Here is a 24,267-nt window from a genome sequence, read left to right as displayed (position 1 = left end):
ATCGTGTTGACGTCGCTAAATAAAGCGCACCTTATCTCCATAACCCCGCCAGCTCAGTGCGAGTGCGTGTCAGAGAGCGTGATCCACACGCACACACACAGACAGACACACACAGACACACACACACACACACACACACAGACAGACAGACATACACGCTGTCTGACTTCATCATTGTCTCCGTGTGTAGCCAAGTGGGATGTTGTCCCTCTCTCTCTCTCTCTCCGTGTTTATCCGAAGGCTGATGAGCCTGTCGGGGGCCCGTGAGGGGTCTTGACCTTCAGTTGAGCATTTATAAGCACGGTTGTAAAGTAGTAGCCCGAGTTGAAATAAAAGGGTTTTTTTAGGGGGTGGGGGGCAAGAGAGTGTGTGTGGTGCAGACACTCAGTCCAACACGCATCAAAGCGTCTAAAAAAGCCTTTTCTGTGCGTTTAACGCTAGAGACCCTCATTGACCCATGCTAAGGGGATCTTTTGCTAGCAGGTCAGCAGTATATGCTGCAAAGAGGTGATATTCATTATCTGAAAGCTGGTACTAAGCTTACAGGTTCAGGATAGCTGATGAGGGCATTTTCAACCAACGCGTGGAGTTAACGTTAGCATAGTTAGCTAGCTAGCTAGCTACCGCTGAAATCTAAAAACATGGCATGAACTGCGATGTAAGCCGGCAAAATGAGCGGCTGGTAAGGAAAAGCCAGCTTTGGTCTACTCATGAAATCCAAGGAGTCATTGTTTCAAAAGTGAATAAGGGTTTTCAGCAATAAGTCTGCCAGCGTTATCATTGTAAACTGCAAATGAGCTGTTCTTGTATTTTGGGAAGACACCAGGTAACCCATGACAGTAACACAGACAGAATGGCAGTAACAGGCCCTGGAGAGGAACCCAGCCAGGCAGTTAAACCTGCTCTGGCCCGTCATGGGTCAAATCATTACTGTGAGATATCAACCAGAGATGGAGATGAAACTGCCATTTATTTTAAACTGAAAAAAACCCAACAACATTGGAAGCATGCTAGCAAATACATCCAGCAGACACAGGGGAACATTAGCATTGATTTGGAGATGTGCCTGTGTCCACCTGATGAATGTAAGTCCAATGTTCCCTCTCTTCTGGTTCTTTAGAGCCTCTTTACCTGCTAAATGCTCCACTTTCTTCACCACCTGGTTGTCTGTTGTTAAGTGCTAAACAGGTAGCGTACAGTGGGTTTGTCACAACCATTAGCTGAAACCAGCTACCTGTTTGAGGGGTATCAAACAAAGCCTTAAAACACCATCGAGCTGGCATGTAGTCATTTGATACATTGTTAATATAAAAACGTATTGATTGGAGCAGCTTTAATACCAACCAACATCTCTGAAGAAATACTTTGAAAGGTAGTGGAAGAAGAGAAAAAAATCATCGATTTTTAAAAATACTGACATGAGTTTGCAGCTCGTAGCGCGGCCATAAAAATCTAAAAAACGACAAGAAGGGAGGGATGGAGGAAGCCTGTAATTAGACCTGAGCAATAAAATGTATCTTCATTTGGGAGCACAGTCGCACACAGACAATAATGTCAGAGAGAAGGAAAGGGCAGTGAGGGGGGGCTTTTGGGGGAGAAAGCACACGAAACACATTCCAAAATTGTAAACAGCTTCAAATAATTTGGTAGCTGCGGATTTACAGGGAATTATTAAGTTTGTACTTGTCCCCGGAGCGATGTCATGGAAGGACAATGAAAGCTGGTGTTAATTACAGCTCAATGAATTGATGTCGCAAAAAGAGAAAAAAAAAATCCAGGCCTGAAGCATCAGCAAGAAATCCTGCTGAAATGAAGCTTTTAAGTCACTAAGCTGATTTATATACTTTAAGAGCAAATACCACTTCATAGGGGTTTAGATCATAAAAAATAACAGCAACTCAACCAAAGGTCAAAGACAAATCGTTTCCGAGGTAATCAGTAACTGCATCGGTAAAAACTAAATCGTGCTCAGACACATTGAGCGGTTCGCCGTGACGCTAAAGTGTCACACGGTGAGTGACGGCGGCCATAGTTAAATGTCTTTAGGTGTGAGCGAGGAAGTCAAACGCTCTCATGGGATACATCATCATCATCACCACTGGGCTTAGCACGTTGGCTGAGAATGTCAGCCTCTCGCCTCCAGAGTCTTTAACCATTTCTCACCCCAACAAATAAAGCTCAGCAGCCTACAGCTGTGCTGAGCTGCTTTCCTCAAAATCCATAAGACGTCATGCATCTTAGAATTGGTTACTCATAAAACCATGCGCGTGCCTTGTTGCTAAAAAAGTTTTAAATTGACTTTCAGTTTCCAAGAAATCAATCCACTGTGCACAAAAACTGACAGACTGAAACTTGAAATGCTATCGCAAGTTTAAAAACATCTGCATTAAGAAACTGAGGTTAAAATCAATGAACCACAAGTTTTATCTTTCATTTAATTGTATTAATTCAAAGCACTGTCTACCATCTTTTCAATCTTCTAGTCTCTCCATCATCCTGTCAATACATTGCTTTGTGAGAAGGGGCGGGTTTAGGGATGTCACGAGAACCGATACTTTGTTACCGAGTCGATCTGAGGATCAGGGCTCGAGACTAACAGGGCCCAGATGTCCCGGGGGACGATAGAACATTTCCCTGATCATGCTACATTGTGAACAACAAATCTGTGATGAAACTGGCAGGACGAGAGCGAGTAACGTTAGCGGTTAGCTGTTAGCTGCTCCTGGCTAATTCATGGAACAGCTAACATTCGGAGGTTGCATCGAGCTACTTTAGAATGCGTTAAAGCTCCATTCTGTTGACATTAATATTGGGCAAAGGTAAATTAGTATCTTTATATGATATATTTTTTGCAGAAATCAGCATGCAAACAGTAATAATGGATTGTTTGTTGAAGTTCATGGGTTTTATTTTTTACCGTGGTACCAAATTGGGTATTAAGAATCTTGAGGCAGTTGTGGATCACTTGCGTAACTACCGGCTGGTAAATAGGAGTAAGGAGTCAGCTGTCAATGGCCTGGTGGAGATTCAAATCCCAAACTTTCCTTTGTTGCAGCTTCTCAATTCCATGGTATTCCTAGTCTTCTAGTAAACTCAATATCTTGACAGTTGATCAAACCGATGTGTTGATTTGGAAACTGGAAAATGATGATGGGTATTTTCTCTGTTTTCTTATAGACCAAATGTTTGAGTTATTGAGAAAATTAGTTGAAATGAAAGTAAAAATATGTTTAAGTTGAAGTCCAAATCGAGCCTTTGGATATGAGACCAGAAGGACTGATGTTACCATCATCAAAACATGTAGCAGACACATGTGGGATACACAATAGAGCTGAAACAATTAATCGACAAAGTCAATCAACAGAAAATAAATCAACTTATTTATATCAATTAATGGTTTAAATCACTTTTCATTCACAGATTTCAGTTTCTCCAATTTGATTATTTACTATTTTTCTCAGTTTTACATCATTGTAGAGTCAATATCTTTGTGTTTTGAACTGTTGATTGGACAAAACGAGCAAACTGAAGACGTCACCTTGGTAAGCCTAACCCTCACCCAAAGCACAAAGACACCGTTTATTATGCTACTATCACATCCAAGTCCGGACCAATCACAACAGCTGACTGATGTGATTTGCACGATTTGAGTAATTTACCTGCATGTGCTGCTTATAGTAAACAGCCTACAAATGTCTCGGGTAAATAAATAAGCTGACAGACTTATTTTAATGTCTTGACATTGAAATTTAATTTCTGTTTTAGCTTTGACGATTTAAGCTTGAAATACAAGAGCATTTTATGTGACTAAGAAACAAACCAGACAGCTTCCAGACCAGCCAAAGGAGCACAGCAGGAGCCTAAAGCTTTGAGAAGAAGCCGGCTGGCTCAAAGTGAATGAGTAAACCTTCTTCAACAACTACTTCAGAAGTACCCTTGTGTGAGGTGCTGAACAGCTGCTCACAGGCCAACAATAGAGGAACTTCCATTTTACAGGGGCAGCATATACAGCAGAGGAGTATGAAAGCGAAGAAGGGCAAAGCTGGAATAGAGCGTGCGTGCTCAGCAGAACCCTCTCCTGGACAAATAAAGGTTACAAGAAAAAAAAAGAAAAAAATTAAAAAGACCTTACAGCAGAGGAGAGCTGTGGTGAGAGAATAGAGAGAAAAGGGAAGACGGATGAAGGGAGACTGGCCCTTTTAGCCCAAAGAAAAAAAAGGGTGAGGTGGACGACAGGGTGCCCTGAACAAAGTGTGCACACGGCTCCGAGAAGCAGTGTCTGTGCTCCCGGGGGTGATGCGGGGCAAACTGCTGCAGCACATTAGGAACAGGAGGGATCCTAGTTGCGCTGAATTGTATCCAAATCATGTTCTTTAAAACATGTGCAGATGCTCTCATATCTGTGTCTCTTGAAGGCTGCCACATGTGAGTTCTACATCGACTCCCATACATTTAAGTCACGCATGGGCCTCTCAGTGCTGCGCAACAGACACGGACTGTAAAGTTGCAGCTCCCTTTTGTCGGCCCGGCTGTCATGAAGACTGATGGGCCGTTGGCGTAGCTCGCGGCGCGCTCTAAACAACTCTGTGTTGTACTCTTCAGATGGGGACAGTTGCAGCCATCTTCAAATGTGATTCCTCCGCTCCATGTTATCATCGCTAATGCTATCGTGTTACATCACGACACCACTTTATCAGCGTGACCGCTCTCTCTCTCTCTCTCTCTCGACGCAATTCATTACCACCCAGGGCAGCTTAGTTTAGCCTATTCTGGATTAGCGCTGGCATGTTACCTCCGAACATGTCTCCATTGTCTCCCCGAGTGTCTCCAGCTGAACAGGCCCCTGATCCCCGTTTGTGTTGTAGTTACAACTTTAATCCAGGATCACCCCCCTCACCACCCCAATGCCAAAATCAGATTACCAGAGTCAATTAAACTTGATCCATAATCTCGGCGAACAGTGGGTGCAAGGTTATCAGCGCTGCAGAATAAAATTGGGGCAAATGCGCTGTTGATCTGAGAGGACTTACTCGGTTGTCTGGGAGCTGCAAGAACCTTCGGGAGGCAAAATCTTGCAAAATGAACGCGGGTCTCGTTTTAATTGACGGCGTCGTAGACGCGGGAACCCGTGGGCCAATCTGTGACATATGTCGTCGCAAATGTGCTCCTTCGCCCTGTTGTAATCGCATTGGTGCACGCAAGGACGCGCGAACATTGTGGGAGAGAGGGGAGGGGGGGGGAGGGAGGGAAGGAGCGAGAGGAAAACAAAATTAAAATCCTCTAGTGAACAGCCCGCAGGCTCTCAGCTCCCATCCAGCACTGCATTTTATCATCCTTGAGCGCCGCAACAGAACCGGAGTGAGTGTGCAAATCAAACCCACTCTGGCTCGCCCTGTGCACCGTGTGACGGAGGGAGAGAGAGAGAGAGACAGAGAGAGAGAGAGAGAGACGGGGTGGAATAAACTCAGGGCTTGACAATGGTCGGAGAAAACGGCCACGCACCACTGATGCAGGTCATCAGTGTTTCAGCTCTCCCTTGCGGCCGCCACTCAGCTCGTGGCGTTGAGATACGGTCGCACTCGCAATCAGGCCCCCCCCCCCCCCACACACACACACACACACACGTTCAGCAGCGGAGGTAAACAAGGCCCACCGTGAAACGAGTAATCCAATCACCAGTGGAATCAAGCGCACATCCGTCAAATCAACAAACATTATGAGCTGATGAGGAAACCTCGGCGTGAAAGACGAAGCCCCTCTCGATGAGCACCGCCGTCGCATGAGGCTCAGACGCATCAGTCGTGGCGCACTTATCTCCTCAAACATCAAGGGGGCCATTGTTTCATTAGCATTAATTTCTCTAGAGCCTCAGATTGGAAGGGTTGTATGTGTTGCTTCAGGCGATTCCACTTCCTACACAACAGACACTGTAATCGCTGTTCTGTGGAGATGTTTAAAGCTCGACTATCGAAAAAAAAATTAAATAAATGGGCCTTGTGCACCACTCACTGTTGCAAACAGAGTACAAGCTCGTAATTCACTGTAGGCAACCCACACAACCCCCCCCCCCCCCCTCTATGACCGGAAACAAAGAGACGCGAGTACACACGTCTGCTGAATCAATACGAGCAAATGTGAATGCAGGGAGAAGATAGCTTTTTAATATGGGACGGAGACACGGGGATGACTCTAATCTCTTTCTTTCTTTCTTTCCTTTCACCGTCATACGGTAAAAAACACATGGCTACTGGGAGATACCTAATCGCACCACAGGCTGACTGTGTTTACGGCTCCCTGACACACCGACATGTTCCATCTAGGGCTGGGCTTCAATAGCTTTTTTATCAGATCTGAATCCATTATTACATTCAGATCCTTTATTTAATACTCGGTTTCCTGTTTATTAGGTGCACCTAGCAAAAACTAATGCGATGTGATGCAGCAGTTCTACAGCAGTAGTAGTAGTAGTGATGCTCCTGAGGTTCTATCAGAACTGAAAGAAGAGCAAAGAACAGCACTGAAGGCTTTTCTCCTTTGAAAAGATGTTTTTCGCTCTTCTCTCAACTGGCTGCGACAAGAGTTTGATTGACAGATGGTTCATCCAATCACCTGTCAAGTATTCTTTTGGAGGTGCCTGCCCAAACCGGTTCCAGTGAGCTGGTTAACGTCATCATGCCATAATAATGCTTTTACCTGACGACGGCACTAGATGAGAAGTTATGCGATCACCAAAGTTATTATATTTCATCCCATGAGAGCATGAAGGCACCACATTTACTGGCAATCCATTCAATGGTTGTTGATGTATTTCATTGCGGCCACACGTTACAGGGTGATGTTATAAAACGATCTCTGGTAAGTTAACTAGACGACAGCAAAGATTCATTCTAGATTCTTCACATTACCTTCATTGTAATCTTGCCAAACTGGAACCGAATCCAAAACGACACTGGACATCAGAACCTCGACCCAAATTTCATGTCGAGATTTTTTCACCCACAACATCGGACCCAAGCCACCAGCCTGCCCCTCCGAACATCCCATCTCTCTGAGAACGTGAATCAATAGAAATAAATCTGAGAGCAGATTGTTTTTAAAATGTAGAGCGAAGCAGCTTGAATGAGACGAACCTCTTCAGCGGGGTTTGGTTTCAATGTGACAGTATGAGCGAGCCTGAAACTCTGCCTGCCAACATCATGTCTCTCACCTTCTTTACGTGTGTGTGTGTGTGTGTGTGTGTGTGTGTGTGTGCATGAGAGAGAGAGAGAGAGAGAGAGGTTTGGTAGCTGTTGTCTGAGAGGGGTGACTCATCTTTTCCAATTGCTACACGCCACAGACTGCTCAATGGATGGGCTCTGTGTGCGCTCACATGTGCGCGCACACACACACACACGCATGCCACAAACACCTCGGCCCTCTTACACACTCTGCTCACGCTCTGCTCTGAGGTCCGTGAGACGGCATGCTGTTCGGCACACCGAGTGGGAGCATGCATTACGCCGGCCCGCACCTCGTTCCCTTGCTGGTCGATACGTCCCCCCCCCCCCCCCCCCGCCGTAACAATGGGTTCTGCTCCGGTAACGCTTAAAGAGGATGCACTGCAAACCCGGCCAGCAACACAAAGCAGACAGCCTCTCCCACAGACGGCGGCATCGTGATGCTTGGCGGCGTTGCGGTCCACCGTTTGCGCGTGCCCTCTCTCTGTGTCCTGCCCCCCCCCCCCCCCCCCCCCCCCCCCCAAAAAAAAAAAAAACAACAACAACTGTGCGACGCTGGGGCATTTCGTGGCTCTATATTCGCATCGCCATAGAAACCACAAGGCCTGTTTGCGAGGCACGGCGTCTTGCCACTGCCTCCCCCTGAAAAGCCAAAATAAAGCTCTTTTTGCCAGGCAGCGTAACCGTCGTGTTCTTGTGTTCTGCCGCGTGGCAGCAGTTCAGCACCCCGAGAGAGCGAGAAGGGGAGGGAGGGGGGGGGTGCTCTTGAATGAATGGATGCAGTCAACCGTGCAAAGAATAAATGTATGAAGAACATGTTATGCGATGCGTCTAACATGAAACGGCTTGTGGCGGGGACGACAGTGAAAAGCAGTGATGGGGGAGAATGTGGGGAGATGAGTGATTATAGAGACAGAGGACGCGGAGACGGATGGAGAGAGGAGGACACAAAAGGTAAATCATCACCCCTTCAGTCCAGGAAGCTACTGTACGCCTGACTCGCATCTCTCTCCCTCAGCCTCTCCTTCCCATCCCCCAACCCACGATGCAATTTCCCTCCATTTTTGATTACAGATTGCTCGCCGTGATCCCGGCCCGGTTCCATTTTACCGTCTTGACAGTTGTGCTATCCGTGCCATTTAGGCGTAAGTGGACGCTCCGTCTCCACCGCCTGGCACTTTACATGTTTGCATCTCGTCAGCGCCATTTGTAAGCCAAAGTGTCAGGACAGTGGAAAAGGGGGGAGGGAGTTTCGGAGCCCGGATTAGTTTTTCACCTTTGATACCAGAGCGCATCACTCACCCAGGCCGCACAGAGGCGCTTCTATGGACGGGTAATTCACTCCGTCATGCGTCTTTCAGACATGTCTTCACCCATTCCCCCTCACTCGCATGTCAACAGTTCACATGTGCTCATTCCAAGATGGATACACGGAGATAACGCTGAAGATGGACCCAACGGGGGAAAGATCCTTTTAAAATATCTCTACTGCCATCAGTCAGCCTCTCATTGTTGTGTTCCGCAGCATCAAAGAGAAGCTTATTTTAAAATACTTGCTGCTACTCCAGACTGCACACTAACCGTACCCCGCTGACACCTTGGACAATCTCAACAACTGATCTTGGATCTGCCGTGGACTCATTTCACTGGACCCTTTTCTTTGGACTTCTTATATCAGATTAGAGATTGTTGCATGCTGGGTTTCCTTTATATTATTACTACAACTTACTGTTCATTTTTAATAGCCAGAACACCCAGCCGTCCAAGGAGGAGAGATCTCTCTTTGAATAGACTCTCCTGAGGTTTCTCTTTTTTTTCCCGTTATGTGCAGAGCCTGTTTGAGGAGTTATTCCTTGTTGCAGTCTTGGCCCTGTAAAGCCCCGAGTATGCAGTATTGGGCTATGCAAATACATGTTGACGCCTTATCTTGGGAGATTTTGTGGCCTAAAATGATTAGCTACAGCCCACGTATGAGCCCGTCCCCTTGAGAAGAAAGGTCAGAGTAGCCAAAATGGCCAGTTCAAGGATTAGGCTGGCCAGCCTACTCTCACTCCCAAGGCAGGACAAACACAAAGCTTTGGCAGCGACCCTCTGCGTTTTGATACCAACGCACACGGCATCCTTTAGAGCCTGAGGAGACACACCACTCTGATGTAAACCCATCCGAGTCAGTATTAGTCTTAATACTAGATCAGACGTGCTCGAGGAAGTCCTCAAAGAGCGGGGGTGGATGGGTGAAACAAACACAGGACTTTCACTCAGGGGGCCGGTGTTCGTGTCCCATGTGAAAACAAAATTATTGTAATTGCACAACAGACTTTTAGAACTAATTACATCAACCCAAACCGTGATGTTTTTTTCTAACCCTAACCAGGTATTTTGGTTGCCTAACCCTAACCGCACCGTGTCCCAACGTTATTCCGTTGGGCTGGCATTATTCTGTGTTTTTCCTCTATCGTCAACAAATCCCACGCGAAGACCAAAACCACAACTGCAATCTGCTCCCCCGACTTGTCTGTGTCAGCCCCCACGCCCATTCGCTTCTAATGAAGACATAAATCTTGAAAACAGAACGGCGCCGTAATTTCCTACAACAGCTGGGAACTGTAGTTTTAAAGCTTTTTAAAGAGGAGTAAACTGTGCATTTATGGGGACTCGTCTGAGCTGCAGATTAACGCAGGGCTGGTGAGTATTTACAGCAGGACGGTGAATTTACACGTCACTCTACAGCAATATCAGGCTTCGGCTGCACAGACCATACCGTTTGTGTTTATGGTCTGTTCACTGGATTTGTAGACAAAAGGGGGGAGGGGAATATTGCGAGTGTTAACATCTAAGGCTGCTCTACTTGTTACATGCATGGCTCTCTTACTACCTGTCCTATCAGAGAGCACAGACAGACGCATGGCTGCACTGCTCCGTCTGTGGAATTGTCTGTCCCAGATATCATCAGGTGGTCTTGCAACTCATGATTGGATGTGAAAAGAAATCTGCAAGGTTGGGCTTCATCTCACAAATCCTCGGAGAGGCTACTTTCCTGCATGAAAACAGTAAAACGCTAATATTCACATCACATTCTAAAAATAGAATCTAAACACTAAAAAAATCTGAAGGGCTCTTAATAGACTTTGCCTAAAGATATACCCCTTGTCATGTTATCCCTCCCCCTTTAAACTACACCAGTCTTTCTGCTGTCCTTATCTCCTCACTAGGAGTGCACTGGGGGCCACATCGCATCAATAGCTGCTCCCTAATTATGAGCCAAGCAACCACCAGCAGCAGCAGCAGCTCCACGCCCTTACAATAAATCTAAAAGAGACGCAGGGCATGAATGTACTCGGCCTGTGTGCCGAGGAGAAGAATGCACGTTTACAAAGCGACACGGTCAAACGGCAAAAGGTCGCGGCGATCGTGATTGGATGTGGCGGGAAAAAAAAGGCCACGATGTATAATAAACCACTTGCGAGAGATTAATTTTCCGAGTCCCTTATGAAAACGACTGTCGCCTTTCACCTTCGGCCTCGTCTGTTTATGTGGAGATATACTTGTGCTAATCGCTGGCTGGCAGCAGCAGCAGCAGTGAGATGGAGAGGGAAGAGGCGGGCATTCTGGGAGCTGGTTGACAAGAGAGGGGGGACATGCAGCCAGCCACAGGGCCAGGATCACTTTCTACACTGCCTTAATACAGAGGAGAAAAAAAAATAAAAAATAAAGCACTTAATGTGTTTGTCTAGACTGGCCAGCATTGTGCAAATGAGGTGCTGTCCGGTTCAGTTAAACGCGGCGCACAAATACAGCAGCCCAATTGCGAACCAGTGACAGGAGCTCAAGCGGAGGCAGAAGAGACGGGAGAGAGGGAGACACAGGGAGGCTGTTTACACGGAGTGCCCTCATTTCTCCCAAGCTGCCTCTGGGGTTCAGAGAGGGTCGCGCTGTCCACTAGGGAGCATCTGGTTAGAGGACGGGGGGACGGGGGACGGGGGACGGGGGGGACATTAGAACATTGACAGCTTCAGATCTGGTATTTTTTTCTCTTTTCATACTGTTTGATCCAGACTGCGTGTACCCACAGCGTGCTAGGACATGAATCGTGTGTGTGTGTGTGTGTGTGTGTGTGTGGGGGGGGGGGGGGGGGGGGGGGGGGGGGGGGGGGCTCCGTCACACGCAGAGAGGACAAGTTGGCTCCAGTTTGGTTTGGATCACTAGTGGCTTATTGTAGACGTCGCATAGCAGATGTCGGCGAGTCGGCGCGGCGTGGCGGTAAAAACAACAACCCGTTTACACCTCGCCCGGGTGTTCATTTCTAGCGCTAATTGTTTGAGAGGAGGCGCGCCAAAACCATCAGGTTGGATATAAAATCGAAATGCGACTACATCATTAGCTTTCATAAAGGCCGCTTGTCAGCGAGGACGGTTTTTGCATTTCAAGCAAGCGGTTTGTCTTTCTATGAAAATAAAAATGAAATGAAGGTAGAGCGGTGTTGGCTGACAATTAATCAGCGGACGTATATAAGCAACATCAAAACCACGGGACCATCGAATAGCCTATTAACTTCCTTTACACAAACACACACATGCGCGCACACACATTAAGGGCAACAATCCCCTTCTGCTGCGAGCAGCACTATTATAGTCTGTCATACACTTAGCTGAGGAGCGGACATAATTTGAATAATAATAGGTTAGAGCAATGCAATTTGTATCTAGGCTAAAACAAAAAAAAAAAGAAGGGATACGCAGCGAATTAAAAAATAGAGCGTCCAATAAAGGAGCGTCGGGGGAGAAGGACCAATGGTGAGTATCAGCTCGCTCCGGCAACTGTTGATGTGTGAGAGAAACGGCGTTCTGTGAGCTCTGAACTCATTGGTCGGGGAGAAAACAATCTGCATCACATGTAAGGTGAACAGCAGTCTGTTCCCCTCCGCTTTCACCGCACCAAAGTCTGCAGTCTGCAAACACAGAGGTTAAATCAGTGCAGCGGCAACCGAACAAAGTCTGCAGCGGCAATGTGTTTTCAGCACACACACACACACACACACACACACACACACACACACACACACACACACACACAAAGCAATCCCCTTGTGCGAAGGTAATCACGCCTGACATCAAATTTAAGTTAATGCTTACAAATGGAACACGAGTGCATGCATTAAATATTGTTAACCTGAGCTGAACCTCAACTGGCACGTGCAGTAAGTTCACACGACGCTAAGCCTGAGCGTAGCCGGGGCGAGGAGCCCGCTACTCACGCATGGAGGTGGATTAGCGCTCGGCCTGTCAGCCTGTCGGCCGCCGCATTTTGGAATAAGTGAGAGCGAGGTAAAGGGTGAACGGTGGCCGACGCTGAGTGGGCCTGCGCGTGATTAGCGTTTACTCTGACAATTAGCTTATGGATGGATGGATGGATGCTTTATTCATCATGCTGCATCAATAGGACAAAGCTCAACACAAACACACATTGCTGATTACTCATATCCTGTAAAGCTATGTGGTGACTTTTTTTCACATTTTCAAGTACGCAATAGAACAGTTCAACACTTTGGGAAATACACATATGCCGTCTTGCCAAGAGTTCAAGGGGAACTACGCCCATTTTCCAAATTGATATTGAAATGCTTTAATCATTTGGTGCACAACAAAAAAATCTCTCTTCTAGCTAAAACTCAAACCTGTGATGTCATCAAGTTATTAAGTCTTGAAATAAATACCAAATCTCTCTCCTGTTTGTTTTCTACGGAGCAGCTCCAGACCTCCTCAGGAACTGTTGGTTTCAGTGGTGTTCCCCTTTAGATGTGAAAATGGCTGCCACTCTTGTGTCCCTTCTGTAAATATGAAACTAAAGCCAGCGGACGGCTAGCTTAGCTTAGCACAAACCAGAAAGAAGGAAGCCTGGCTCTGTCCAAAGGCAGGCTGTTCTATAACAACGTGAGATCCTACGAAATCGATTGGATGTTATCCACGTAATCATGAACCAGGAAGTATACAGGCTGCAGAAAAGCCACACAGGGTGGAAGGGCCAAACAAAAAGAAAGGTCTTTCACCCAGGAAACGAGAAATCAATGTTGATTTATTTGTCACGTCACTTCCGTACTTAAATAACAGCATCTCGGTAGTTATTTGAAGCCAAACCACGATCTTTTCCTAACGAAGCAGTTTTGTTTCCTAAACCTTACCAAGTGTTTCACGATCTTTTCTTAAACGTAACCAAGTGTTTCACGATCTTTTCAAAATTCGAACTAAGTTTTTTTGTTGCCTAAACCTAAGGAAGTTGTTTCTCGTAAATATGGAAGTTTATTTTTAAAAACACTCTGCGTGACACGAGCGGAAATTGACATTCGCAGGAAAACGCACGAAAAACGAGGAGTACTTTTCCGTAAGCAATCATACAAACTGTTATGTAAGTATTGCCAAAGGTGACATAAACTAACACGTCTGAAGCTCACTAATTAACGTGTCATATCTTGCTTGTTTAATTTGCCAAAAAAAACAAAGCTTTGATGTTATGGGAGCTCATCTGCTGGACCATTTGTCGGCAGGGAGCGCTGGCTTTCCCTGGATTCCCGTCGTCACAGTGAGGTTGCCTATCCACTGCTCTTCTCCAGAGGCTGAGAGGTGCTTATTGTATGGCTCCCTGGTCCTCTAGGTTTCTAAATCCACTATCAGCTGACACACAAAAGCACAAGGCGTCACCCCGCCTCTGTTGATATCGCAGCCTGTCATCGCCCCCTTCCCCCCACTACAATGCATATCAACAGAAAAAGACGTACGCATATCTAAACAGGTCATAGTCATTATCACTGTAAATCCCTTCATCTCTTTAAACGCACACACACACACACACACACACACACAGCAAAGCTCCTTTAGTGTGACAACCTCTCAGAGACAGAGAAGTCCGGGGCGTGGGGATAAAGTTAACCCCGATGAAGCCTGCTCGTGGGCGAGCGGCGAAGACCGGCTTGTCACCTCGTTATGTCCGCCTCGAGCACAGATGTGGACAAAGGACTAATGAGGACAGCTCCGAGACGGCTACACGCTAAAAAAAATAAGACGCGGAGAGGAAAAACACACCAGCAAACAAGAACACTGCTTCTGAGCTGCAGGAGATGTGAAAGATGCCAGAAGGTGATTTTCAATTAGCGACAGCGCATCCTGCACAACTTACAGTATGTGTGTATTCGCGGTAATTGCCCGGCGAGAAAGCGCCGAATGTGGATTGAATTTGAGTAAACAACCTTAAAAGGATGCTTTTTTTCTTCTTTTTTTTTTTTAAAGAATGCAATCACAATCAATTGGCGCTCCCTCTCCGCTGAAGCACAGAAGGCTTTCTAATTTTATCTCCTCTACCCTCCTACCATACACTCATCCCTCATTTCCTCCAAGTTACTACCTTTTGAGTGCCAATAATAACGATCGAGTAGGCAATAAACAGTTTGCACCAAAAGAACAAAACAAAGTCAAGCTGATATATTGTTCCTATAGCCTTCAGGGTGAGGAGAGAACGGAGGGATGGACTGTGGGGGGGGAGACCTTGTGGTCGGCTCCGGCAGTCAGCGGGGATGTCACACCGGTATGGAGCCTGTAGAAGGCTCAGCCAATGAGAACTAATGGAACGAGATGGGATCCTGTCCTGGTTGGTTTGGTTCAAGATGGAGGTGCAGCAGCAGCGGCAGCAGCGAAGTGAATCGCGGTGTGCTTGGCGAGATCGAGGCGGCGGGTTCTCCGACGGAGACGTTTTCATGTTGGCATAATACGGCATTATTAAAATGGTGCGTGAGGCCGCCTGTCCTGCTCTATTTGTGGGACGGATTTGTTGAAGTGCTGCTGGACATCAACAAATAACGACAACACATTTAGCACCGTCAGTCGTTGAATGCTAAAGCTGTGTACAGCTACAATAATTACTTGATTATCGGCTCATCATCAAAAATGAATCTCCAACTACTTGTTTCAGTCATTTGTCAGACAAAATTGCCAAAGTGAGGGTTTACTGTTTCAAATGTCATCTTCAGGTTTTGGATTGTTGGTCAAACATCATCTTTGAGAAACGTTGATGGCCATTTCCTTTCTTATTATTACTTTTTCATTTCATAGTTAAAAACATGAATTGATGAAAAATAATGGGCGGCTCAAATGATAATGAAAATAATGGTCTGTTGCAAATCCTGAGGCCAAGTAAGCGCGGCGGTGGGGGACGTCAGACCACGTTCCATTACAGGCTGAAAATGTGAGTATGTTACTCACATGCTACTTTAATACCTGAAATATTATACTTTTAAAACAACAACACATGATTAAACAAGTGGTGCCCCTTGACAGTTCCACCAAAAGAGAAAGTTCCCGCCTAAATGTCTCAGCGGGATTCATTTAAATAACTGTTTCAGGCCCAAATAGGTACAAGTATCCACTATGTTGCATGTAGTACCTTTGCTTGTATATACTTTTACAATAACATACTGGTACTTTAACTGAAGTAGAGGATCTGAATCAATGTACTATGTGTTGTACTGTATCTCTTTGTCTCTTCCCTGCATAAACCATCACCAACAACAACCCTTGCTTTCCCACTTTCCAAAGCAGACGCCTTCCTCCACAATCCCAACCGCGCTGTATGAGGCTGTTTAACCGACACGTCACCTGCTCTCTACTGTAACTCTGATGCAGAGGCGGCGTCACTGGAGGAGCCTCCTGTTTCCAAGAAAATCCACTTTCGCCTCACACATTCATTAAATCCTGTCCAGTGTATGGGAATGCATCTCGGAGCAGCTCTTCCCTTATTGGCCCGTGGCCTTAGGGCCTTTGTTATGATTGGATACTTAGAAAAAAAGCCACCCATCCACCCCCCTCCACCCGCATGTCTCCCTCGTTGTAAAGGTCTGCTCCTGCATATTAAACAGTCTGGAGCGTTGCAGCGATCAAACGCAGGAGCTCCTTCATCTACGTTATGGCCTCAATGAAAGAATAAACAAAACGAGCCGCTAGTGAGGCGGCCAGAAGGTACAGAACACGGAGGAGAGGTGTGTCTTTGGGAGGGGGGGGGGGGGGGTAAAAAAGGGTGTGTGTGGAGGGATGAAGACAGATGATGAGGCTGCATTGCTGTAAACGAGTGAGTCAGCCCTCCTTTCAGACGGACACAGGGGGGCAGAGGGGGGAGGGGGGGAGGGATGCATGGGAACTGTCCCTGGTGCTGAAATCTGGAACGGCTGCTTTCTAACAGGCTCAAGTTCAGCTCAGTGCAGGAGAGGGAAAAAATAAATATTTATATATATATATATACAGATATATTCCAAAACAGAGGCATGCTGTCTTTCAATACCTGTCTGACCCACATCTTAAAACAATCCGTATCAGCTACAGCTTCAGTGTAACAGGTCACTGACGCTGCTTTTCAACGCCAGAAAAGCTAAATGATATGCATTTTAATTCATCTGACTCTAATGTACGCCAAAAAACAAAAGCTTTGCTGTCGAGCTCTTCCACACAGATCCACAAATTCGGCGGAGGGAGACTCTCTACTACGTAATTTCTTCCTGAGCCAACTCAAAAAGACTCCCATTAAAGTGCTTGTATCCCGAAACATCCGTCCCCAGACGGACAACTGTTATCGGGCTGTCTCCACACAGACACACACCCGTATTCCTTGAAATGATTTGCATTATTCATCTCTGAGCGATGTCATGCTTGGTGGCTGACCCCGCCGCATCACAGGAGCACCGATTCAGCTGCATCATATAGAAGCAAAGAAGGTGATGCGGCTCTAATGGATGCTGAATCACGTGACTGCTGGGATCGAGGGGGGTACGGAGCACGCTCAGAAAACAAAAGCTGCTGTCCCCCTTTGCTGATGCCGTCACAGCGTGGAACACCCCCCCCCCCCCCCCCCCCTCCCCCAGAACACCAAAGTGTTCTTTCAGCGCCTCTGTTTGAAACTCATAACAACTGAGAGCTTCGCTTATGGAGGCGCCTTTACTTGTAGATACTGTGGATTAACAAAAAACGGGCCAACTGGCTGGCATGCCGGGCAGTGACTGCCCTCAGTTCTGACATTTAAACGATTATGCAACAGGTCCAGTACTTGCAGAAGCAAACCCCTATATGCTATAAGGGTCCTTGTTGCAATACACAGCATTTTAGATGAGGCCAAGCAGGGGGTGAGGGGGGGTGGGGAGGATGATGTCACGAGTCCGTAAATAAGGGTCCTTTTTCTCGGGCACTGCAGAGACCAGGCGGGTGTGGTGACTGCATTAGTAGGCGCGCAAAACGCTCCGCGTGAGACCGCGAATGTGGACGTTCCCCTTGTGACGGCCGTCCACCATCGCCATGACTACCTCCCTACTTGTCGGGACGTGTCTCGGAAGTTCAAATCATTCATCCCGCTGCCAGGGAATTTAACACAATTTTCAATATATATATTTTTTTTTATCCATGCCGCTTTATTCCGACAGCCACAAGGTGCCCACTGACGGCGCGCAGTCGCCAAAAGCCCGTGTCTCATAATACATGCACAATGACAATCTGACAACAGCTTAGTATTCTCCACAGACACCCCCCCCCCCCACCACCACACACACGCGCACGCACGCACGCCAGCCCACACAGCACCCTGTGCCGTTTCTCCACGCCACCGCTTTACCTCCGTGCCCCACTCTTTCTCATTCCTATGCGGCTTTTTTTTTTTTTTTTTTTCTCTCCTCTCATCCGAAGCAAGCTTATTTCCACACATGAACAACAACGGAATTGAACAGCGGCTTCATAAAATATGCAGGTATAAAAAAAATGAAAAAAAGACAACTCGAAAAGCAGAGACATCTCAAGCACAACACTTTCTTTTTGTTTAAATGCATGCTCTACGGAGAACTGACCTCCCAGTCTAACGAATCCCACTCTTCGGTAAACATCCGGAGGATTTCTTTTCATCCAAAAAAGAGCGGACCAGGCGCAGCGGCTCTACGGAGCGACTGGGCGATGCGATGCCATTGCGCTTTTGGTGTATTATCCTCATGAAATCAATGTGAGCGGCGGGACGTCGTCAGGAGAAGGCATCTCGGCCCGTCGTCGAGACACAAGAATGAGCGACGCTATGCTTTACAGTCCAACATGTTTCGGTGTTTTTTTGGTGTTTTTTTTTTTTTTTTTTTTGCGATGGTTGCGACCAATTAGCACACCACTTGCGCTCGGAGGCGAATAGCTCCTGACAAGGCGCTCCTTCTCTCGCGCCTCGCTGCTATTTCAGCTGCTGCTGTGCTGCCCTTTTTGAAGAAAAAAAGAAAAAAAAAAAAAGGTGGCAGACTATACAACACACGCAACTTCTCATTTCCAGGATATAGAGAGGGGGGGTGGGTGGGGGAGGGAGAATTTAGCGTAGCGCATTACTCCAAAGCCAATAAATCCCCGTAGCGCATTTGACAAATCCTACCCCTCTGCTGAGGAGCAACAATAAAGGAAGCCGTTAAAGGTCCCCTGCATGAAGTGCCTCTTAAAACATGTGACTCCATCTATTCCGTGGTGGTGGTGGTGGTGGTGAGAAAAAAAAAAAAAAGAGATTCATTTGATCCATAAAAAGGCCCTAAGCAGTGGGAGACACTTTATGTGGGTGGGAGGGGTGGTGGAGGGTGGGTGGGAGGGGGCATGGTGGGTGCTATACAAATGAATGACACCGTACACACCGCACGGCAGACTACTCACCATTAGCACGGCAAAGTTATTGTGGTGGGTGCAGTGAATGGTGGTCGTGTTGCCCCCGGAGCCCGTTATGTGGCAGCCCTCTGCCCTCCAGCCGCCGTGTCCATCCAGCAGGTCAAAATCCCAGTAGGCGGCGGTGGGGTCTACACCCAGCGCGAAGTGCCTGAGAGCGATGGTAACGGAGTGCACGGCGCTCCCGAGGCTGCACCCATCTGTACGGAGGAGAGGTGTGTGTGTAGGGGTGGGGGGGGGGGGGGGAGAAAAAGCAAGACATTCAATTAAGGAACCCAAGTGGAAAGTCTGTAAGTGCTATGTGGCCAAAAGAGGAGCGTGGACAGGGGCGCGTGCGTCCGACACACAAAACACACGCGCGCGCGCGCGAGCCTCGCGTAGACATCATTCAAGTGTCAGACGGACTGTTGCGTTAAGTGTGGCACGTGAACTCAAAATAGAAAGTCTTTTTTTTTTCAGAGTGCATCAGTGAAGTAGAAATGTGACGTGGACGCTCGCGCGCTGAAATGAAATTACAGAAAGTCATTGATTTGATTTTGGCAACAACACGCACGCTATACGGCTGCGAAGCTCGTGTGTCAACATGTTGCGCAGAGCAAACTGGATAGACTGTGCGTGTGTGTGCGCGCCCGCGCGCTGTGTGTGTGTGTAAGCATGTCGGCGATACAGTGCTGCGTTGACATCACGGGCATGATGGTAAAAATGGATTTCCTCTTACCTAATTTGGTGAAAGCAACTGGTGTCGAAACGCTCCTACGCTTCCCATCGTCGGCGAGATTTGACGAATTCCCCGTGCAAGGGAAGAGTTTCCCATTGCGAAACACGATGAACTGCAGCCTGCAAGTGGAGTTATCAACAGATTGCAACGCAGAGGAGGAGATAGGCGTACCAGCCAGCGGTAAATGGATTGAGGCGACTGCCACTGAGTTCTGCGGATGGAACAAAAAAAAAGAAAAAGAAAAAAGAGAGAGAGTAGAGAGAGGGAGAGAGAGGGAGAGAGAGAGGGGAAAATAAAAATTAAATAATGTCTCCGAGATGCGCAGGGAGGGAGGGAAAAAAACACAAACTCCCGTAGAAAAAGACTGACAATTGCTTTCCCTCTCCGGGAGCGGAGGCGACCATAGACCGCAAGTGACCAAGGGAATGAGAATCACGTTTGAAGCGCTCTAGTGCGCCTATTTGGTCAGGCTCCCTGCCGCAGAGGTGGAAATGGTTCTTACCATTTCAGCTTGAGGGCACATCAACACTGCAGCTTGATTTAAAGAGACAACCGGTCTGACTTTATCTTCTTTTCTCCGACTATAAACACCAAAGAACCCCCGAAAGAAAAAGAAAAAACACATCCCAGGCAACAATTGGGGGAAAAAAGGTTTCTAGGAGAAAGGCATGTTCTGGGTATTTCAAGGTGTAGGCACTCGCCCTCTTTGAGCACCTCAAGTCAATCCAAAGTGATCTGGTAAACTTGCTTTTTTTATTTCTGCAACTGCAAGAAAAACCCCTCCAAGAATCCCATGTGCAGCCCAAAAAATAAAAATCCCCATTCAAGATCCACAACCTGTAGCTGATCATTTTGCATATTGAACAAATGACATATTAGCGGTCAGGAGTCTGTGCCCTTCCTGTCCCAAGAAAATCTGTTCGAAAAATCAGGAACCAGTCCTTTGGAGCCGCACGATAACAGCTGCAGGAACTTTGCCACGTGCTTTAGTGAATTGACGCCCCTGGTGGACAGAAACGTTGTTCAAGGGTGTGTGGAACGGTGACTGGCTGCACTTAGGACGGGACAGGCAGCACTTAACCCCGCCGGAAGGTCAAGTTTAATAATAACAAAATGCCTTTATAGTGGCACTGTCAGCATGTACGACCTGCACATGTGGCCACGCACTCCACTGCATTCCATCGGCTGATATAACTGCACAGGCTCTGATGGGGTCAATATTTCATGTACATAAACATAAGAGAATCAGAAATACAGTGTGCTTGCCGTGGCAAATAAACACTTGTTATAGGGTTGTAAAACACGTCAGTGTTTAAAACAGACTGACATCCTCCAGAAACTGCTAATTCACAACCCAGTCGCTGGAAGAAAACGGTTAGCATTGTGTATTTCTGTAAACTACGAGATACGTTGAATATCGACGTTTATGAACCCAAAATATGTTTCATAACTACATTTCGTATCACGCTTGCAGAAACACGCAATCCCTCATGGTTAACAATTGGACACTTGGCTGGTTTAGATAGCTACATTTAAGAAAAAACATCATGGTTTGTGTTCAAATAATAGCGCAACAGCGTAACGTAACAGCGTAACGTAACAGCGTAACGTAACAGCGTAACGTAACAGCGTAACGTAACAGCGTAACGTAACAGCGTAACGTAACAGCGTAACGTAACAAAGTAACGTAACAGCGTAACGTAACAGCGTAACGTAACAGCGTAACGTAACAGCGTAACGTAACAAAGTAACTAACAATGTAACTAACAATGTAACTTAACAACGTAACTTAACGTAACTTAACAACGTAACATAACAAAGTAACTTAATGACCTAACTTAATGACCTTACTTGAAGACCTAACTTAGAGGCCTAACTTAAAGACCTAACTGAAAGACCTAACTTAATGACCTAACTGAAAGACCTAACTTAATGACCTAACTTAAAGACCTAACTTAATGACCTAACTTAATGAGCTAACTTAAAGACCTAACTCAATGACCTAACTTAATGACCTAACTTGAAGACCTTACTTGAAGACCTAACTTAATGACCTAACTTAATGACCTAACTTAAAGACCTAACTTAATGACCTTACTTGAAGACCTAACTTAATGACCTAACTTAAAGACCTAACTTAATGACCTAACTTAATGACCTTACTTGAAGACCTAACTTAATGACCTAACTTAAAGACCTAACTTAATGACCTAACTTAATGACCTTACTTGAAGACCTAACTTAAAGACCTAACTTAATGACCTAACTTAATGACCTTACTTGAAGACCTAACTTAATGACCTAACTTAAAGACCTAACTTAATGACCTAACTTAATGACCTTACTTGAAGACCTAACTTAATGACCTAACTTAAAGACCTAACTTAATGACCTAACTTAATGACCTTACTTGAAGACCTAACTTAATGACCTATCTTAAAGACCTAACTTAATGACCTAACTTAATGACCTTACTTGAAGACCTAACTTAATGACCTTACTTGAAGACCTAACTTAATGACCTAACTTAAAGACCTAACTGAAAGACCTAACTTAATGACCTAACTTAAAGACCTAACTTAATGACCTTACTTGAAGACCTAACTTAATGACCTAACTTAAAGACCTAACTTAAAGACCTAACTTAATGACCTAACTTAATGACCTAACTTAAAGACCTAACTTAATGACCTTACTTGAAGACCTAACTTAATGACCTAACTTAAAGACCTAACTTAATGACCTAACTTAATGACCTAACTTAAAGACCTAACTTAATGACCTAACTTAAAGACCTAACTTAAAGACCTAACTTAATGACCTAACTTAAAGACCTAACTTAATGACCTTACTTGAAGACCTAACTTAATGACCTAACTTAAAGACCTAACTTAAAGACCTAACTTAATGACCTTACTTGAAGACCTAACTTAATGACCTAACTGAAAGACCTAACTTAATGGCCTTACTGAAAGACCTAACTTAATGACCTAACTTAATGACCTTACTTGAAGACCTAACTTAATGACGTAACCTAAAATCGTAGTGTAACAATGTAACCTAAAAACGTAGCTTAACAAGATAATGTATAAAATGAACTTAAAAATGTAATGTAACAACCTAACGTAACAACGTAGCGTAACAATTTAGCAAAACAATGTAACAAAACAAGATAATGTAGCAAAATAATTTAACAACTCAATGACACAGCGTAACAAAACAGAGCAACGAAACATAACAAAATAAATAACCTGAAGCAGACTTTCTTACTAAATGTGACTCGCATCACAACATCACTTAACAACTGTAACATCAATGTCTACTTTTGGTTTAACACGGGACACGAACAGCGGCCTTCTGGGTGAGGGTCCTGTGTTTGTCTGACCCTCCCACCTATCCTTAGAGGTCTATCTCCCTCGTTATACTCACTATTATACCACGTATCGTTCAATAGCAGTCGCTCAACACATGATGTACAATGCCAACGTTTCTTTTTTTTCTTTTTCAGACTGGGCTGTAATTCTACAACTGAGGGTATTAAGACATTTCTACATCGTGAACAGATTCCTATGAAGAAGCATGAACGCTGTTCCTCCAGTCAGTGGAGAATGACGTTGATGACGGGTTGCTGATGACGTGTCCATGGTAAACGATTGTGTTACGCGGACGCTTTCCAAATGAAGTTTGTTTTGCTTTCAATCACATCAGTGACAGTGAGGGGATCAGCGCTTTGAGCCTTTAAGGGGAGGGAAGCTTCCTGACCAAGAGGGATGTGGATGCCCATAAAGTGCCCTTACAGTTAGTGGGGAGCTGCTTAGTCAGACGTTCCGCCCAATCAATGTCGAGCAGAATTTCTTAATCGAGTCAAACAAGAGCTCCTTTGTGCGTTCTGGTGTTGTGCTGTTGGTTGAATGTGGTGTGGCCCGGCGATGACCTGCTTCGATACAGGACTGGGTTGTTTTGATCCTGGAAAATAATTCTATATCGGTGAAAGAGCAACGGCGTGCTTAAGCACAATTCCTTTACATTATGCCCATCGTGTGTTGGGAGCCAGTGGTGATTTTACAGCATTGGGTTGGTTCGCTATTACTTTCTGCATTGACTCGCTCTTGAAAGGCTATTGATTTTAGTGTGTGTGTGTGTGTGTGTGTGTGTGTGTGTGTGAGGAGAGGTAGAAAGACTTGAGAGAATCCCTGCCTTGAAATTTATGTTGCATCATTTCCTTTCCCCAAACAGCTCGAGCTCGGCAGTCTGTTTTGCGAGACGTCATGAAATACAGACATCAATAGGTAGAGGTGGGGCAGTGCGAGGGGTCCCTTCTCATACGGCGAACACAGAATGCCAGGTGACCTCCGCGGTGACGGCGGGGGGGGGGGGGGGGGGTTTCGAGGCGTACAACTCGCATAAAATAAATGTTATCTGGCGCACTTGTCTCCTCATCTCCTACGTCTTTTATCCTCTTTTATGTGGCGCAGCAGAGGGATTTACAGCCCAGAGGGTGCGCTGTAAGCCACGGCGTGCACAAGGCACCGTTCCCGACGACAATCTATGTTCCTCCCGAGCAACCGAAACCGCATTTCCTCGAACCCCGAGGACCTCGCACTTCAGAGTTGATTTAGCTGGTTGTACCTCA

At 46.0% G+C, this 24,267-nt stretch overlaps 1 protein-coding gene across 1 annotated transcript in view; it reads right to left on the bottom strand.

Annotated features, from left to right (window-relative positions):
• The window catches only part of adgra1b (adhesion G protein-coupled receptor A1b), a gene marked incomplete at its 3' end in the record, with an annotated part of 137,689 nt that overhangs the window by 30,139 nt on the left and 83,283 nt on the right, over positions 1 to 24,267 (bottom strand). The window contains exons 13-14 of the mRNA XM_079168841.1: positions 19,635 to 19,845; positions 18,908 to 19,116 (exon numbers count right to left, since the gene is read on the bottom strand). Of these exons, the coding sequence (XP_079024967.1) occupies positions 18,908 to 19,116; positions 19,635 to 19,845 (420 nt within the window). The remainder of the gene's footprint in view (positions 1 to 18,907; positions 19,117 to 19,634; positions 19,846 to 24,267) is intronic.

This window comes from Pholis gunnellus (assembly GCF_910591455.1).
Source record: "Pholis gunnellus genome assembly, chromosome: 11".
NCBI classification, from domain to species: domain Eukaryota; kingdom Metazoa; phylum Chordata; class Actinopteri; order Perciformes; family Pholidae; genus Pholis; species Pholis gunnellus.
Note: the sequence above shows the minus strand (reverse complement) of the source record. Positions and strands in the feature narration are given on the sequence as shown.